At 35.3% G+C, this 13,534-nt stretch overlaps 1 protein-coding gene across 1 annotated transcript in view; it reads right to left on the reverse strand.

The window, feature by feature from the left end:
* LOC143238980 (NT-3 growth factor receptor-like) overlaps nt 1-12,172 on the reverse strand; it is a 72,100-nt gene extending 59,928 nt beyond the window's left edge. Inside the window, exon 1 of the mRNA XM_076479669.1 lies at nt 11,616-12,172. Within this exon, the coding sequence (XP_076335784.1) occupies nt 11,616-11,815 (200 nt within the window). The 5' untranslated portion in view covers nt 11,816-12,172. The remainder of the gene's footprint in view (nt 1-11,615) is intronic.
* Nucleotides 12,173-13,534: the final 1,362 nt, after the last annotated feature.

A 13,534-nucleotide genomic window follows, 5' to 3' on the forward strand; every position in this document is an offset into this window, starting at 1 on the left:
TTCAGTGTAGGTGATTCCATCATGATCTGGAGTGCTTTCTCCTTCCATGGAGCAATAGAGCTTCAGGTTATACAGGCGCATCAAACAGCAGCTGGCTACATTGGTATGTTGGAGAGAGCATCCTTATTGACTGAAGGCCCTCGCTTGTGTGGAAATGACTGGATCTTTCAGCAGGACAACACTGAAATCCACAATGCCCGCAGGACAAAGGACTTTTTCATGGCGGATAACGCAATTCTTTTGGACCATCCAGCGTGTTCGCCCGAACTGAACCCCATCAAAAATGTTAAGAGGTAGATGGCAAGGAAAGTCTATAAAAATGGACGTCAAATACAAACAGTGCATGATCTTCGTAAAGCCATCTTCACCACTTGGAATAACATTCCAGCCAGCCTTCTGCAAATGCTTATATCAACCATGTCAAAGCAAATGTTTGAAGTTATTCGCATTGACGGCCGTGCAACTCACTACTGAGACCTCTTGATGGGCATTTCATACTCTGTTTAGAACTTATTTTTGGTATGGTCTTAAACTTTTGACCAGTTCGTATTTAGGCTAACTTCATAGTATTCACATTTTCCCTATTAAAAGCTAAAGAAGTTTTTTATTTTTATTTTCCTTTTTCTTATTTTCATCTTTCAAATCTCTACCCAAATAAGTGGTTGAGTCTAATAACGCAAAATGCATATTTTTTCTTTATCTTCATTGGCCTTAAGATTTTGGCCAGCAGTCTATGTGTGTGTGTGTGTGTGTGTGTGTGTGTACAAGTAAAGAAAATTTTTCATAAAAGGAACTAAATGAAGGGATGGCTAATATCAGTTTTTAAAAATAATCCATACAAAATAGTGAGAATGGTATTTGCAATTTAACATTTATTGTTTATCTATTATTGGTGGTAATTTTTGTTTCACCCTGTACTTAATTTTTTCCAAAAGTACATTCATTTCTGTCACAAAGCTAACTTCAAGGGGTAATGATAACATCGTTTGCATTAGAATTATGATTTTTTAAGTCACTGCTAGTTATTAATAATACTTATAAAAGTGGATACTTCGTTTGAAACTATGCCACATCAGTGAAATTGACTGGCACCATTGTTTTGGTTTTTGAGTTACCATATAATAAAAACAGAGGAAAGAACATTTGCTTGCTTTGGAATTTTGCGCAAAGCTATAGGAGGGCTATCTGCATTAGCCGTCCCTAATTTAGCACTGTAAGACTAGAAAAAAGGCAGTTAATCATTACCACCCACCGCCAAATAGTGGGATTGACTGTCACATTATAACGACCAAGGTTGACAAGGCGAGCGTGTGTGTTGTAGCTGGGATTCGAACTAGCAACCCTCATATTATGGGTGGAGCACCTTAACAACTTGGCCATGCTTAGCCTATACTACAACTCCTTGTTAATAACGACAATAATTGTGTATCGGTATTGTATTTATTCAGACGTACATTACGTTTTATTTCATAATATCATTCAATATATAACAAAAAATAGTAAAGTGATTAATCACGAAACGATCAGTATTATTACCTATGTGTATTTGTTGTTGTTGTTTTACCAATACTGAAAGTCAACAGATAATTCTACATGAAATTATTTGACTAAATATAAGTGATAATTAAAAAATAAATGAACTAATGGTCGTAATTACAGCAAATACTTCCAATCGATCTCATCATCAGTTTGATAATTAATATCGTAATTTGTTTCAGTTATATCAATAGTGATGTAATTTCATCATTGGTCAAACAATCCTTCATTTGTATGACAATGCCACCATTGGTGTGATAATTTCGCCATTTACTTAGCAGTGATTTCACCAATTGTTTTGACAGCACTATGTTTAGTTATTTTATCAGCACACATTTGTGCAAAAATTAAAAATACGAAAAGCAAATTCATATCTTTTTCGTTCTATATTTCCTTCATTTGAATGCCAATATATTTTATACTAAACTTGGACATTTAAATATGTTCTACTGATGTCAATAGCGGAATGTGATCTATTGGAAGAAACGTTCTTCTTTTATATATTCAACTTTCATTCTAGATAGAGCTAGAAATGATGAACGGGCACTTGAGACGAGATTAATGTTATTTGCTACCTACGCCTGAGACATTCTTCTGCTGTCTGTGTTTTATTATATGTTTAAAAATAGATTAACGATATTTCATCGTGGCCCACCAACATACTTGTGTCACGTGTGAATAACAATCATTTTGTAATTTGTGTTTATTCTTTTGTAAGACTGTTAAATATGATTCTGGGTTCTCTTACATAGCGTTGATATAAATACAGGCTGCTAACACCGTTTAGAATTATAGCCTCGTTCCCATACGTGCACACATATCAAAAAAATACTACAAACTTGTTCACGATATACTTGTTCACGAGAGCACAGGCAAACTTTACTGGATTGTATTGTGTTATATAAGTTTTGAAAATAAACCATAAATTACAAGATTTTCAACTTAATACCCAGTAGTCCCATTAAAGTACAAGTGTAATGAAATGTGAGGGCTTTTTATAAGGTAAGACCATTTTGGAAAACATTAAAATATAAACTAAAAACTAAAATGGCCGTCTAGTTACTCTTCATAATTATGTTAAACAAATTTGAAAAAAAAAGATTTTAATGTCGACTGAAAGTTAAAACGGGATTTTCTATGATAACCTCCTGAGACAAACATCTTAATCTATGAAGTTTTTGTTTTTATCTTTTTAATAAAAACGACAAATAAAATCGTCCCTGATTTAAAGCTTGTTTGCTAAAAATACCTAAAGACCATATGCAACTCTTCATGGTTTGCAATAAATTCAGAGTAATAATCCTGGTATCAGCTTCATACGCTACATGGCGATTAAACATGATGATATAAAACCAAAAAGCTCCGTAACTATCGCCTTGAAAGTTTCTTCTGAAATGAAATGTATCTAATTCTTAATATAAAATATATCCTTTTTAAATCTTGTACAGTATCCTAAGAAAAAATAACACTTGTTTTCACTTTTCTTAAAACCAGTTTTTGATTTTTAATTACACGTTAAGAATTTTTTTTACTTCGCAATTTTTTTCAAGTTCTTTATTTTCAGATAGAAGACTGGCTTAAGATTGTTTGTTTTAAATTACGCGCAAAGCTACACGAAAGCTATCTGCGCTAGCCGTCCCTAATTTAGTAATGTACGATTAGATGGAAGGCAGCTAGTCATCACCACCAACTCTTGGGCTACTCTTTTACCAACGAATGGTGGGAGTGTGTTTGGTGTGACGGGGATTCGAACCCACGACACGAGTCGAGTGCCTTAACCACCTGACCGTGCTGTGGTTTGAGCAAAAAGATAAAATTATGAGATATAACAGTGTATTAAGATACATTGTTTACTGAAACACGTGTTTTCTTAATTTGGCTGTACCAAAGGCTTACTTGTTGAGCAAAATATATATTTATATAACATTTTTCAATAGTTGTTTATGATTTCCATCTCTCTTTAAACTTTTAAAGCACTGAACAAACTCCACGAAAAAAAAAATCGACTGCATAACCTGCTTTAGTTGTGTAACAATATAAATATTATATCTGATCTTGTAAGAAGTTTGGTTGAAATTACCAAAGAGATACAGTTGAACCAAAGTAGAATGAGTTATACAGAATAGGATATTGTGAAAGTCAAATTGCTTGCATCTAAGAATATGATTTTTTTAATGAATGACAAGTTTATAACTACAACACAAGCACCCTTTGTTCGTCATTTAACTTATAAAGTAAAAGTCAAAGTGTTTAGTTATACAATGCACGGGATGTGACAGTTTAACAAGTGCAGTTAGAAAAATATAATCAGAGAAGTGTTGAATATATTATTTATCTTAATATTATTATTATTTACTTTATTTTATTTCTTTATGTGAGACTGGCGAATGGAGGTTAAGATTGACAGACGGTGTATCCCCACCGTAATGCGAGTCCTACTTAATCAGTCACCTCCAAAATCTAGGGTACATTTTATATCCTACATTGTAGCTTGCACGGCCTGGCATGGCCTAGCGCGTTAAGGCGTGCGCTTCGTAATCTGAGGGTCGCGGGTTCGCGCCCGAGTCGCGCCAAACATGCTCGCCCTCCCAGCCGTGGGGGCGTTATAATGTGACGGTCAATCCCACTATTCGTTGGCAAAAGAGTAGCCAAAGAGTTGGCGGTGGGTGGTGATGACTAGCTGCCTTCCCTCTAGTCTTACACTTCTAAATTAGGGACGGCTAGCACAGATAGCCCTCGAGTAGCTTTGTGCGAATTTCAAAAAAAAAAAAAAAATATGTAGCTTGCACCCTGGGATTAGTGCAGCGTTTTTCATTTTATTTTTGTTTCGGCCTGTTTTTGGTTATAACCAACGTATATATATATATACACTCATACACACATATACACCGCGAGTGTAGTGACTTCACTGGTCATTCCCAATTAGATCAAAATTAAAATTTAAGAAACATTCATAGTGAACTGAAAACCAACCTTGGAAATGGCTAGTGCAGTATCTGACACGGGAAGAATTGATATGTCTTTAGCTGTACATTAAGTTAGCCATTGAAGACTCTGTTTCGAAAAGTTTCCCTTGCACATGACAAGGGGTCGAAACTGTTGTTTTTTTTAAGAACAAATTAAGCACTAGAGCAATAGTTTTCTCCAGAGTAAGTAGCGGACCTAGATAATTATCGCAACTTACCAACTTACACTATCTACGATAAACTATCAAAATATACAGTATACATCTGCAGACATACATACTTCTGTGCTACTAGAGGGCTTAAACTTTAGTATGACAGCTCTTAAATATTTTGAAACTGGATTTTTTTGTTTTATTTGCAGTAAAGAACAAAAAACGAACTTTTGTTAATCGCACTGTTCGTTTAGAAAGTTTGACATTTTCATTTTATCACGTATTTTTAACAGTAACGTTGTTGTAACAAGATACAGAAACACAGAAGCTTATGAGGTAAGGTTACATAAGCCTATATAGACAGCGTAATTAGAAAAAGTCCTTATTTCATCACACACGAAACTGTTGTTGATTATAAATATCGACTTTCCAATTGAGTTATCATGGTAACTTTGATTTCATGGATTATTGTTACTTATGAATTTCTAAGGCCCGGCATAGCCAGGTGTGTTAAGGCGTTTGACTCGTAATCCAACGGTCGCAGCTTCGAATCCCCGTCACCCCAAACATGCTCACCCTTTCAGCCGTGGGGGCGTTATATTGTGACGGTCAATCTCACTATTCGTCGGTAAAAGAGTAGCCCAAGAGTCGACTGTGAGTGGTGATGACTAGCTTCTTTCCCTCTAGTCTTACACTGCTAAATTAGAGACGGCTAGCGCAGATAGCCCTTAAGTGGCTTTGCGAGAAATTCAAAAAAACAACAACAAATGTATTTCTAAAAAAAAATGTCTATTTTAAGAGCTTCATTTAGAACAATAAGGAAAATCCCTGAAAATCAATCCAAACGCGAAATGAAATATGCATCATAAAAACTAGACTTTATAAATACCACAACCTGTCAAACATATGGCAGTATATGTGGATCATGACATTAAAATTTTGCAACTGATGTTGGTGAATCACAGATGACACCTTCAATAAGCCATAAAACCATACGCAATTTTAGCAATCCCTAATTAAAAACATATCTACTTACGATATATACTCTGTTTAATATCAAAGTTACAAGAAACTGAAATTGAAAAGCTTGTTGGTTGGTTTGTAGTTAAGAACAGAGCTACACAATGGGCTATCTGTGTTCTGCCCATAGCTGGTATCGAAACCCGGTTTTTAGCGTTGTATATCCGCAGACATAGAGCTATGCCACGGGGGTAGCAAAAAGCTAATGAACTAAGTGAGAGAGCCGTATAAATATAAAAAAGTTTTCAACCAATGAACTGCTGTTTTTCAAAGTACAACAGATAATATACAACGTATTTTCTGTAGCTTTATGGTAAAACACTTATTACTTATATTTTCCAAAATAATGATATCTCCTCCAACCCGTCCCCCGCTGGAAAAGGGCTAAGTCCTCGGATTTATGATGTTAAAATCAGCTGTTCGATTCCCCTATGTGGGCACAGCAGATCTCCCGTGGGTTTGCTATAAAAAAAAAACACAATTCGTCCAGCCCCTCCATTCAGTTACGTAACAGTATATCAATATATATTAATGTTAGAGCGTTCCCTTGGATTTTCCTATGCAATAAATCTTTGAACTATGTATTACTGACAACTGAAATTAAGATCGTATGTTTTCCATTCTAATATGTGAACAAATACAGTAAAATATACGACTAACAAGCCATGTGTCTGATGTGTTAAAAGAAAAAAAATTACGAGTTTTCACTCCGGTAGAAATAAATAAAGAATAATATAAAAAAACAGAATAAAATTGAGAAAAGATTATAATCTTAAAGAAAGAAAAAACTTTTAAAAACGAAAAATAATAAAATCATAGCAAAATATTCAAAACTATATGAATAACTAAAACAAAAAAAAAGCACACTGTTTCACCTACGGGCCTGTAGTTAACAGCTACCTGAGTATTCTATTTGAAAATTTTTTAAGCAATCCGTTGTTCATCGGTCAATCCCACTTTTCGATGGTAAAACGTAGCCCAAGAGTTGGTGGTGAATGATAATAACTAGCTACCTTCCCTGTAGTCTTACACTACTAAATTAGGGACAGCTAGCGCAGATAGCCCTTGTGTAGCTTTGCGCGAAATTCAAAAAGAAACAAACAAAATCATTCATCAGTATACTTTATTCGAAAATTTCTTACAGAATATTTATTGGTCATGTTAAATTCATACAGGATTCGAGATAAATTGTCTGAAAAAGTTTGTTAAGCAACCATGTTTCAAACTTATGTATCTCGGAAAGGATATGTCTTTAATTGAGTTGTTATGTTGGCACATCAGGAAGAAAATAAGTATTCTTATTTGAAAATTTTGTAATAAACCATTAATAATGATGTTATATATCTGTTTCGTATATGCTCTGTTTAGAATAAAGAGGATAAACAGATAGTATAAAACTTATAACCAACATTAGCTTACCAAATTGATATTATGTTAGTTGGTAACCGTAATTCCGAACAACAGCAGGCCTTAGGAATCAAATTAGGTTTACGCCAATGATAGATTTTTTTTTACTTAATGCGTTTAATACTTCAATATAAAAAAGCAAAATTAGGGTTCTCAAAAAAATTTAGTTAGCTGAAATACTAACCCGGTTTGTTTGTTTTGTTCTTGAATTTCGCACAAAGCTACTCGAAGGCTATCTGTGCTAGCCGTCCCTAAGTTTGCATTGTAAGACCAGAGGGAAGGCAGCTAGTCATCACCATTCACCGCCAGCTCTTGGGCTACTCTTTTACCAACGAATAGTGGGATTGACCGTCACATTATAACGCCCCCACGGCTGGGAGGGCGAGCATGTTTGGCGCGATATAACCAGGTTTGGTTTGGTTTGGTTTTGAATTTCACGCAAAAACACAAGAGGGCTATCTGCGCTAGCCGCCCCTAATTTAGCACTGTAAGGCTAGTCATCACCACCCACCGCCAACTCTTGGGCTACTCTTTCACCAACAAGTAGTGGGATTGACCGTCACATTATAACGCCCCCGCGGCTGAAAGGGCGAGCATGTTTGGTATGACAGGGATTCGAACCTGCGATCCTAGGATTACGAGTTGTATATCTTAACTACCTGGCCATGCCGGGCATACTAAACAGACTCGTATAGTTGTTGAGAACGTTTCGCCTTTGTTACTGCACTGGTGTGCCGTTGCGGATGCAGGTTGTGGCACCAAGAGCGACATATTCAGCATCCATGTATTAGATGTAGGGAGAACTAACAATCATTTGAAGTGCAATGCGTCATCGGCTGACTTATGACGAATGATTTTTATTACAACTTTTTCTCAAAATTATTAAACCCTCATAATTAATTAACACAACATCTGCAGGAGGGATTTTAATGAAGCAACGAATTCCAAAACAATCCCCTAGCTTACCTCCCAAGGAATATCTTTACCTGCAGAATGATGTCAACAGTTACAAAGGAGAGATTTCCTACCCAAAAAGCAATTACAATGAAGATAGATATCTCTGGAATCACAACAAGATAACAAACAACCAGCTTCTAGCTACATCTCGGCACCATTGTTGATTTTGTTTTATAGTTTGTTTGTTTTTTGTTGTTTTTCATAAAGAACACGCGGATGAGGAAACTGAATTCACATCAGTTTTATTTTATGACAAACTTAATAAGTTTCCCAGTATAACTCCAACGGATCTCTGGTTTGCTTGCCCGACATGGCTAGATGGTTAGGGTACTCGACTCGTAATCTGAGAGTCGTGGATTCAAATCCCCGTCAAACCAAACATGATTGCCCGTTAAGTTGTGAGGCCGCAGTAGAATGGCATTCAATCCCACTATTCGCTGGTAAAAGAGTAGCCCAAGAGTTGGCGGTGAGTGGTGATAACTAGCTGCCTTCCCTCTAGTCTTACACTGCTAAATTAGGGATGACTAGCGCAGATAGCCTTCGTGTAGCTTTGCGCAAAATTCAAAACAAACCAAATTTGGTTTGCTTAAAACATTTTCTTAAAAACAAATGCAAATTAATTGCGATAGGTTTGTCAAGTTCTGTAGCTTGAGACGGATATTCGGGACATCGGGCAAGAAACGAAGTAGTTTCAAGATAAGCAGGAAATATTTAATATCGTTATTTTAAAGTATAATCAATCCGAAGTATAAAGAAAAATCATATTCAGCGAATAATTGTATGTTAAACCTCGCTCATTAACACTGCTTATGTTTGTTTGTTTGTTTTTTTGAAATTTGCACAAAGCTACTCGAGGGCTATCTGTGCTAGCCGTCCCTAATTTAGTAGTGTAAGACTAGAGGGAAGGCAGCTAGTCATCACCACTCACCGCCAACTCTTGGGCTACTCTTTTACCAACGAATAGTGGGATTGACCGTAACATTATAACGTCCCCACAGCTGAAAGGGCGAGCATGTTTGGCGCGACGAGGATGCGAACCCGCGACCGTCAGATTACGAGTCGCACGCCTTAACGCGCTTGGCCATGCCGGTAAGAACTGACATAACAGTCCTCAGTTAGTTTTTGTTTGAGTTTTTAATATTTGTAAAATATTTTTATGTTACAAGTTTTCTGTCTTTTTTTAATGATAATCGTTAACATAATGTCTTTTCCTACGAGGTTTTAACACATTTCACTTCATAAATAAACATATTTTCACTAGCACAGAAAGTGTAGCACTTAAAGAACTCCGGAACTGAGCGTACAAGAGTATCACGAAATCGTTCACTTCAGTTTAAAAAACAAAAATATATTTGATGAATGCATACATTATTGAAAGTTTTATAATTTATGTCCTCACTGCTTGGTCAACGGTAATTTTAAAGAGAGTTGCAACACAAAAACCCGGAGTTTGATTCACCGCGGTGGGCAGAGTGCAGATAACCCATTGAGTAGGTTTGCACTGAAAAAAATAACATTTATATTTTCTTATAAAGTAAAACTGTGTTAAAGTACCTATTTTCAATAAATCGTGAATATTTTATTTATTCTTTGTTTCTCGAGGCCCTTGATATGCCCTTCTAGATTTTCAGTTAATTTAATGTTGTTGTTTTTTTTACCTATTCTCGATTTTTGTTTGTTTTTCTTTAACAGAAGTAAGTTGTTTGTTTCTTCATTTTTGAATTTCGCGCCAAGCTACACGAGGACTATCTAATTTAACAGTGTAAGGCTAGAGTGAAGGCAGCTAATCATCATCGCCCACCGCCAACTCTTAGGCTACTCTTTCACCAACGAATAGAGGGATTCACCGTCACATTATAACTTTTCCACGGCTGAAAGGGCGAGAATGTTTCGTGTAACGTAGATTAGAACCAGCGACCATTAACTTACGAGTTGAACGCCCTGACCACCTGGCCATGCCGGGCCGCAATTGAGCAGGAATGCTATCTGCTCTCCGTCCACCACGACGAAACGATTCCGGATTTTAGCGTTGTCAATAAACTTAATCCTAATTCACTGAGAGATTATCATTTTCTGTTTGAAGGCTAGAAATATTTTTGAATGATAGTAGAAAAATAAAATGCTACAGAATCCTTAAAACACGTATAACATTCCTCCGTATTCTACACAAACATTCTTTTTTGTTTGTTTGTTTGCTGTTAAAACTACACATTGGACTATCTGTGCTATGTTCGTTACAAATATCGAAGCCTGGTTCTTTTATTATAAGTCCATAGACTTACCGCTGTGCCACTTGGAGGCGTAAACATTAAATTTCACATTTTTAATATACAATTTTCTCCACTACCAATGTCCTCCAGTGTCTCAACAGAAAATGTTAGTCCTATATTGCTAATTCAGGGACTCAGTTCCCCGTAACGCAACAGTGGTGCGTGTGTATGCAGCTTGCGCTAAACAACCAACTACCAAACCAACACTGGACTAGAGGGGAGGAATTGTATCGAAATGACTATCCGTTTATAACAAACTGAAAAAAAAAGGTTTTTATTTCTGTCTGTATATGTTCTGCTCTCCATAGGTACCGAAACCGAATCTTTAACGTTGTAAACCGGGATATTTAATGCTAAGTCACCGATACTGCTTTTTATTTAGGGTATTTTATCTGTATGAACTCATCTTGTAAAGGAAATTAAGGTAAAAACATACAAGTAATCAACTTTTTAGCCTAAACCTATATGCTGTTTTGTCCACCCTTTTTACAAAACAGGTTTTTTTACGTAATTTTTCCACACACACATACACGCACACTGGGAAGGATTAACATTTAGCGATTTATATATAACTATTCAATCACAATTAAGTTTAATTTATCCTATTTTTGTCTGTTAACATTGTGTGCCTGTGTTATTATGTAAATGTCATCCCTAATATTTCGTCTGTATTTGAAAGATTGGTATTAGCTATCCATACATTTACTTCCTTTTTTTTTTCAAAGTTTCTTCTTTACTTGTGTTATATTAATGGATGGTAGTTTAAGCTAAGAGTCTGCTGGGTTTTGTACAAGACAGTTTTCCTTCTGTGTAACAAAATAAGATTTTATCTCTAAGCTGTTCGTTCGATAAGTTCCCTGACGTTGAGAAAAAAACGCATAGGATATCTGTTTCATATCAGAGAGTTTTATGTTAGAACAGAATAACAATCATTCTCTTGACGAGCAGACTTTGGTAGAAAAGAAAAAAACAGAACATGTCTTATAAGGAAATAGAGCTAAACAGGGATAATACAACAGATATATTTAAACTTGAAAGTGTGTATTATCGTTTATACTCTATCCATTAACTTCAGTTTGAGCGATTAGCGAGAATTAAGCTTCAAAAAATATGTATTACTGTTCTTGAAGGTAAAAATCTGAAAAGATAATGTAGCGATTCATGCTTTAGCTCTTAATGGTGGTCTTTGTAAAAATAATTAGTAAATTTTACATTTTCTAAAGTCATACTACGAAATAATTATTTCTCAGGACTATGAAAGATAATAAGTTAATCAGAGAGCAATTAAAGAAAGAGATTTAGCTTACATTTCTTTTATTAATCCTGCTGTCTCAGGTGAAAGGTAGGGAAAGGCGTCTAGTTGATCAAACCGTTGACAGTCCAAGCTGTCTGGCAGCTTTTCACACCAACATGCCTTACATGTTTCTGTTGATTTTCCTGTTTCTGGAACGCGTACAGCAGCATACAGCAGAGGCAAAAACGTCATGAATATTAGGACTAACAGCATTATTTTCACTGTTTCGTCATTCACTACTTGCAGTGCTGAAAATACCGTGCACTAAATGTTAGCATAACATAACTGTTGAATTCTCTAAACAGACTCCAAACTTTGCTTTCTTTTACGCCACGTATGCAAAGGTAGCAATTTTACTGTTGTTTGATTTGGATAGATTTAAATCCGCTGCACTTAAGTAAATTTATCTATTGGTGTAAACAAGCGTTAATTTGACAAATAACGAAGAAATATTAACGACCACACTTTAATAACATTTTAATTGTGCTTTGAAAGCTCAGGGTGAGTTCTTCTCGCAAACATAATAAAACACTAAGGCTGAATAAACTTAATACTCCTGAAACTTCTTCATCTTAGTATATGGTTTCTATTCGGAAACACGCATACTACAACGTCACTATTTATAGAGCTATATGTCTACCAGTACGCCCTCTATAGTTTAAATATTATATTAGCATTCAGAGAGTGGAGTTTGTCTTAAGAATCATCTAATAAAAGATCGAATAGCCAAACACTCTTGCTTTCCTTTTCATTAAAATTCACCATTCAAAATTACGTACTGTATGTAAAATGTCCTTCAGAAATATATATAATCGTAGATTTTTTAAAGAAGTCAGCTCAAGGTTATGATTGTCAATTTTTATTCTAAACCTATATAAGCAGTAATTTATACGTTGAACTAACTTGGTACCCTCGGTGAAAAATAACTTAACATCTCATATGAATTTTTATTTAAAATAATTTGCAATTGAATGTTTCGTTTCTTCCAAAGGAATGTTACTACAAAACACTCAATCCCGACACTGACTGTAGTAAGCCTTACTATTAAACTTTACAGTTCGAATTTTGTCTTAAAATCTAATTACACAACCTGCTAAAACTCTGGTTTCAATTCGGCTAATAGGCACAACACATTGTGTAGTTATGTTTACCAACAAACCAAGTCAGTATGTTACACTTTTTTTAAGTTAAAGTTCCCTCAACTGAATATTCAAAATTAAAATATTAAAGACATAACATGAACTATATTATATTTATTACAATGTTTAAGCAATGATGCAAAATTTATGCAAGGATGAGACAACTAGAGACCTATATAATCGGCGAAGTAACTCTATACTTGATTTGCTGTGAGAAAGATAAAATAAATATATCATTAGTATTATTATTATGTAAGTTCCGAGATAAAGCGATGGTAATGCTGAAGTAATGTATTATGAGTGCCAGAAGTTGTCTTGGGATTATTGTACCGGGCTGCGTTCCAGAAAATCCAAGGCTCAAGCCAGGAAATACTGGCACAAAACACGTTTGTTATACATGCGACAGTCAATATCGCTTTTTAATTTAATGGTAACCGTTAGGCGAGAATGCTGCTGGATGATTGCTTCCATCTGATCAATAATTTAAAATTAGGGAGGCGGCGGATAGTCTTAGTAGCTTTGCCATAAATAGAGATATAGTACTTTTAAGTTACTCAGTTAGTCAGCACTAAAATTTTTAGACTAGCTACACTAAAATCTGTGGTTCGATTCTTACTAGTTGACAGAGTGCAGAAAGCTCATTGTGTGGCTTTGCACTGAGAAAGCAGCAAAGAACATTTAAATTATAGATGACCATGAACGAAACTGTTTACAAAGCCCACTAGCAACACCATATATAAACTAATATTACGAGGTGTTGATTGGAGTATCGAAGACATATGATAACATGAAA

Source organism: Tachypleus tridentatus, chromosome 13 (genome assembly GCF_004210375.1).
Source record: "Tachypleus tridentatus isolate NWPU-2018 chromosome 13, ASM421037v1, whole genome shotgun sequence".
In the NCBI taxonomy this organism is placed as follows: Eukaryota; Metazoa; Arthropoda; class Merostomata; order Xiphosura; family Limulidae; genus Tachypleus; species Tachypleus tridentatus.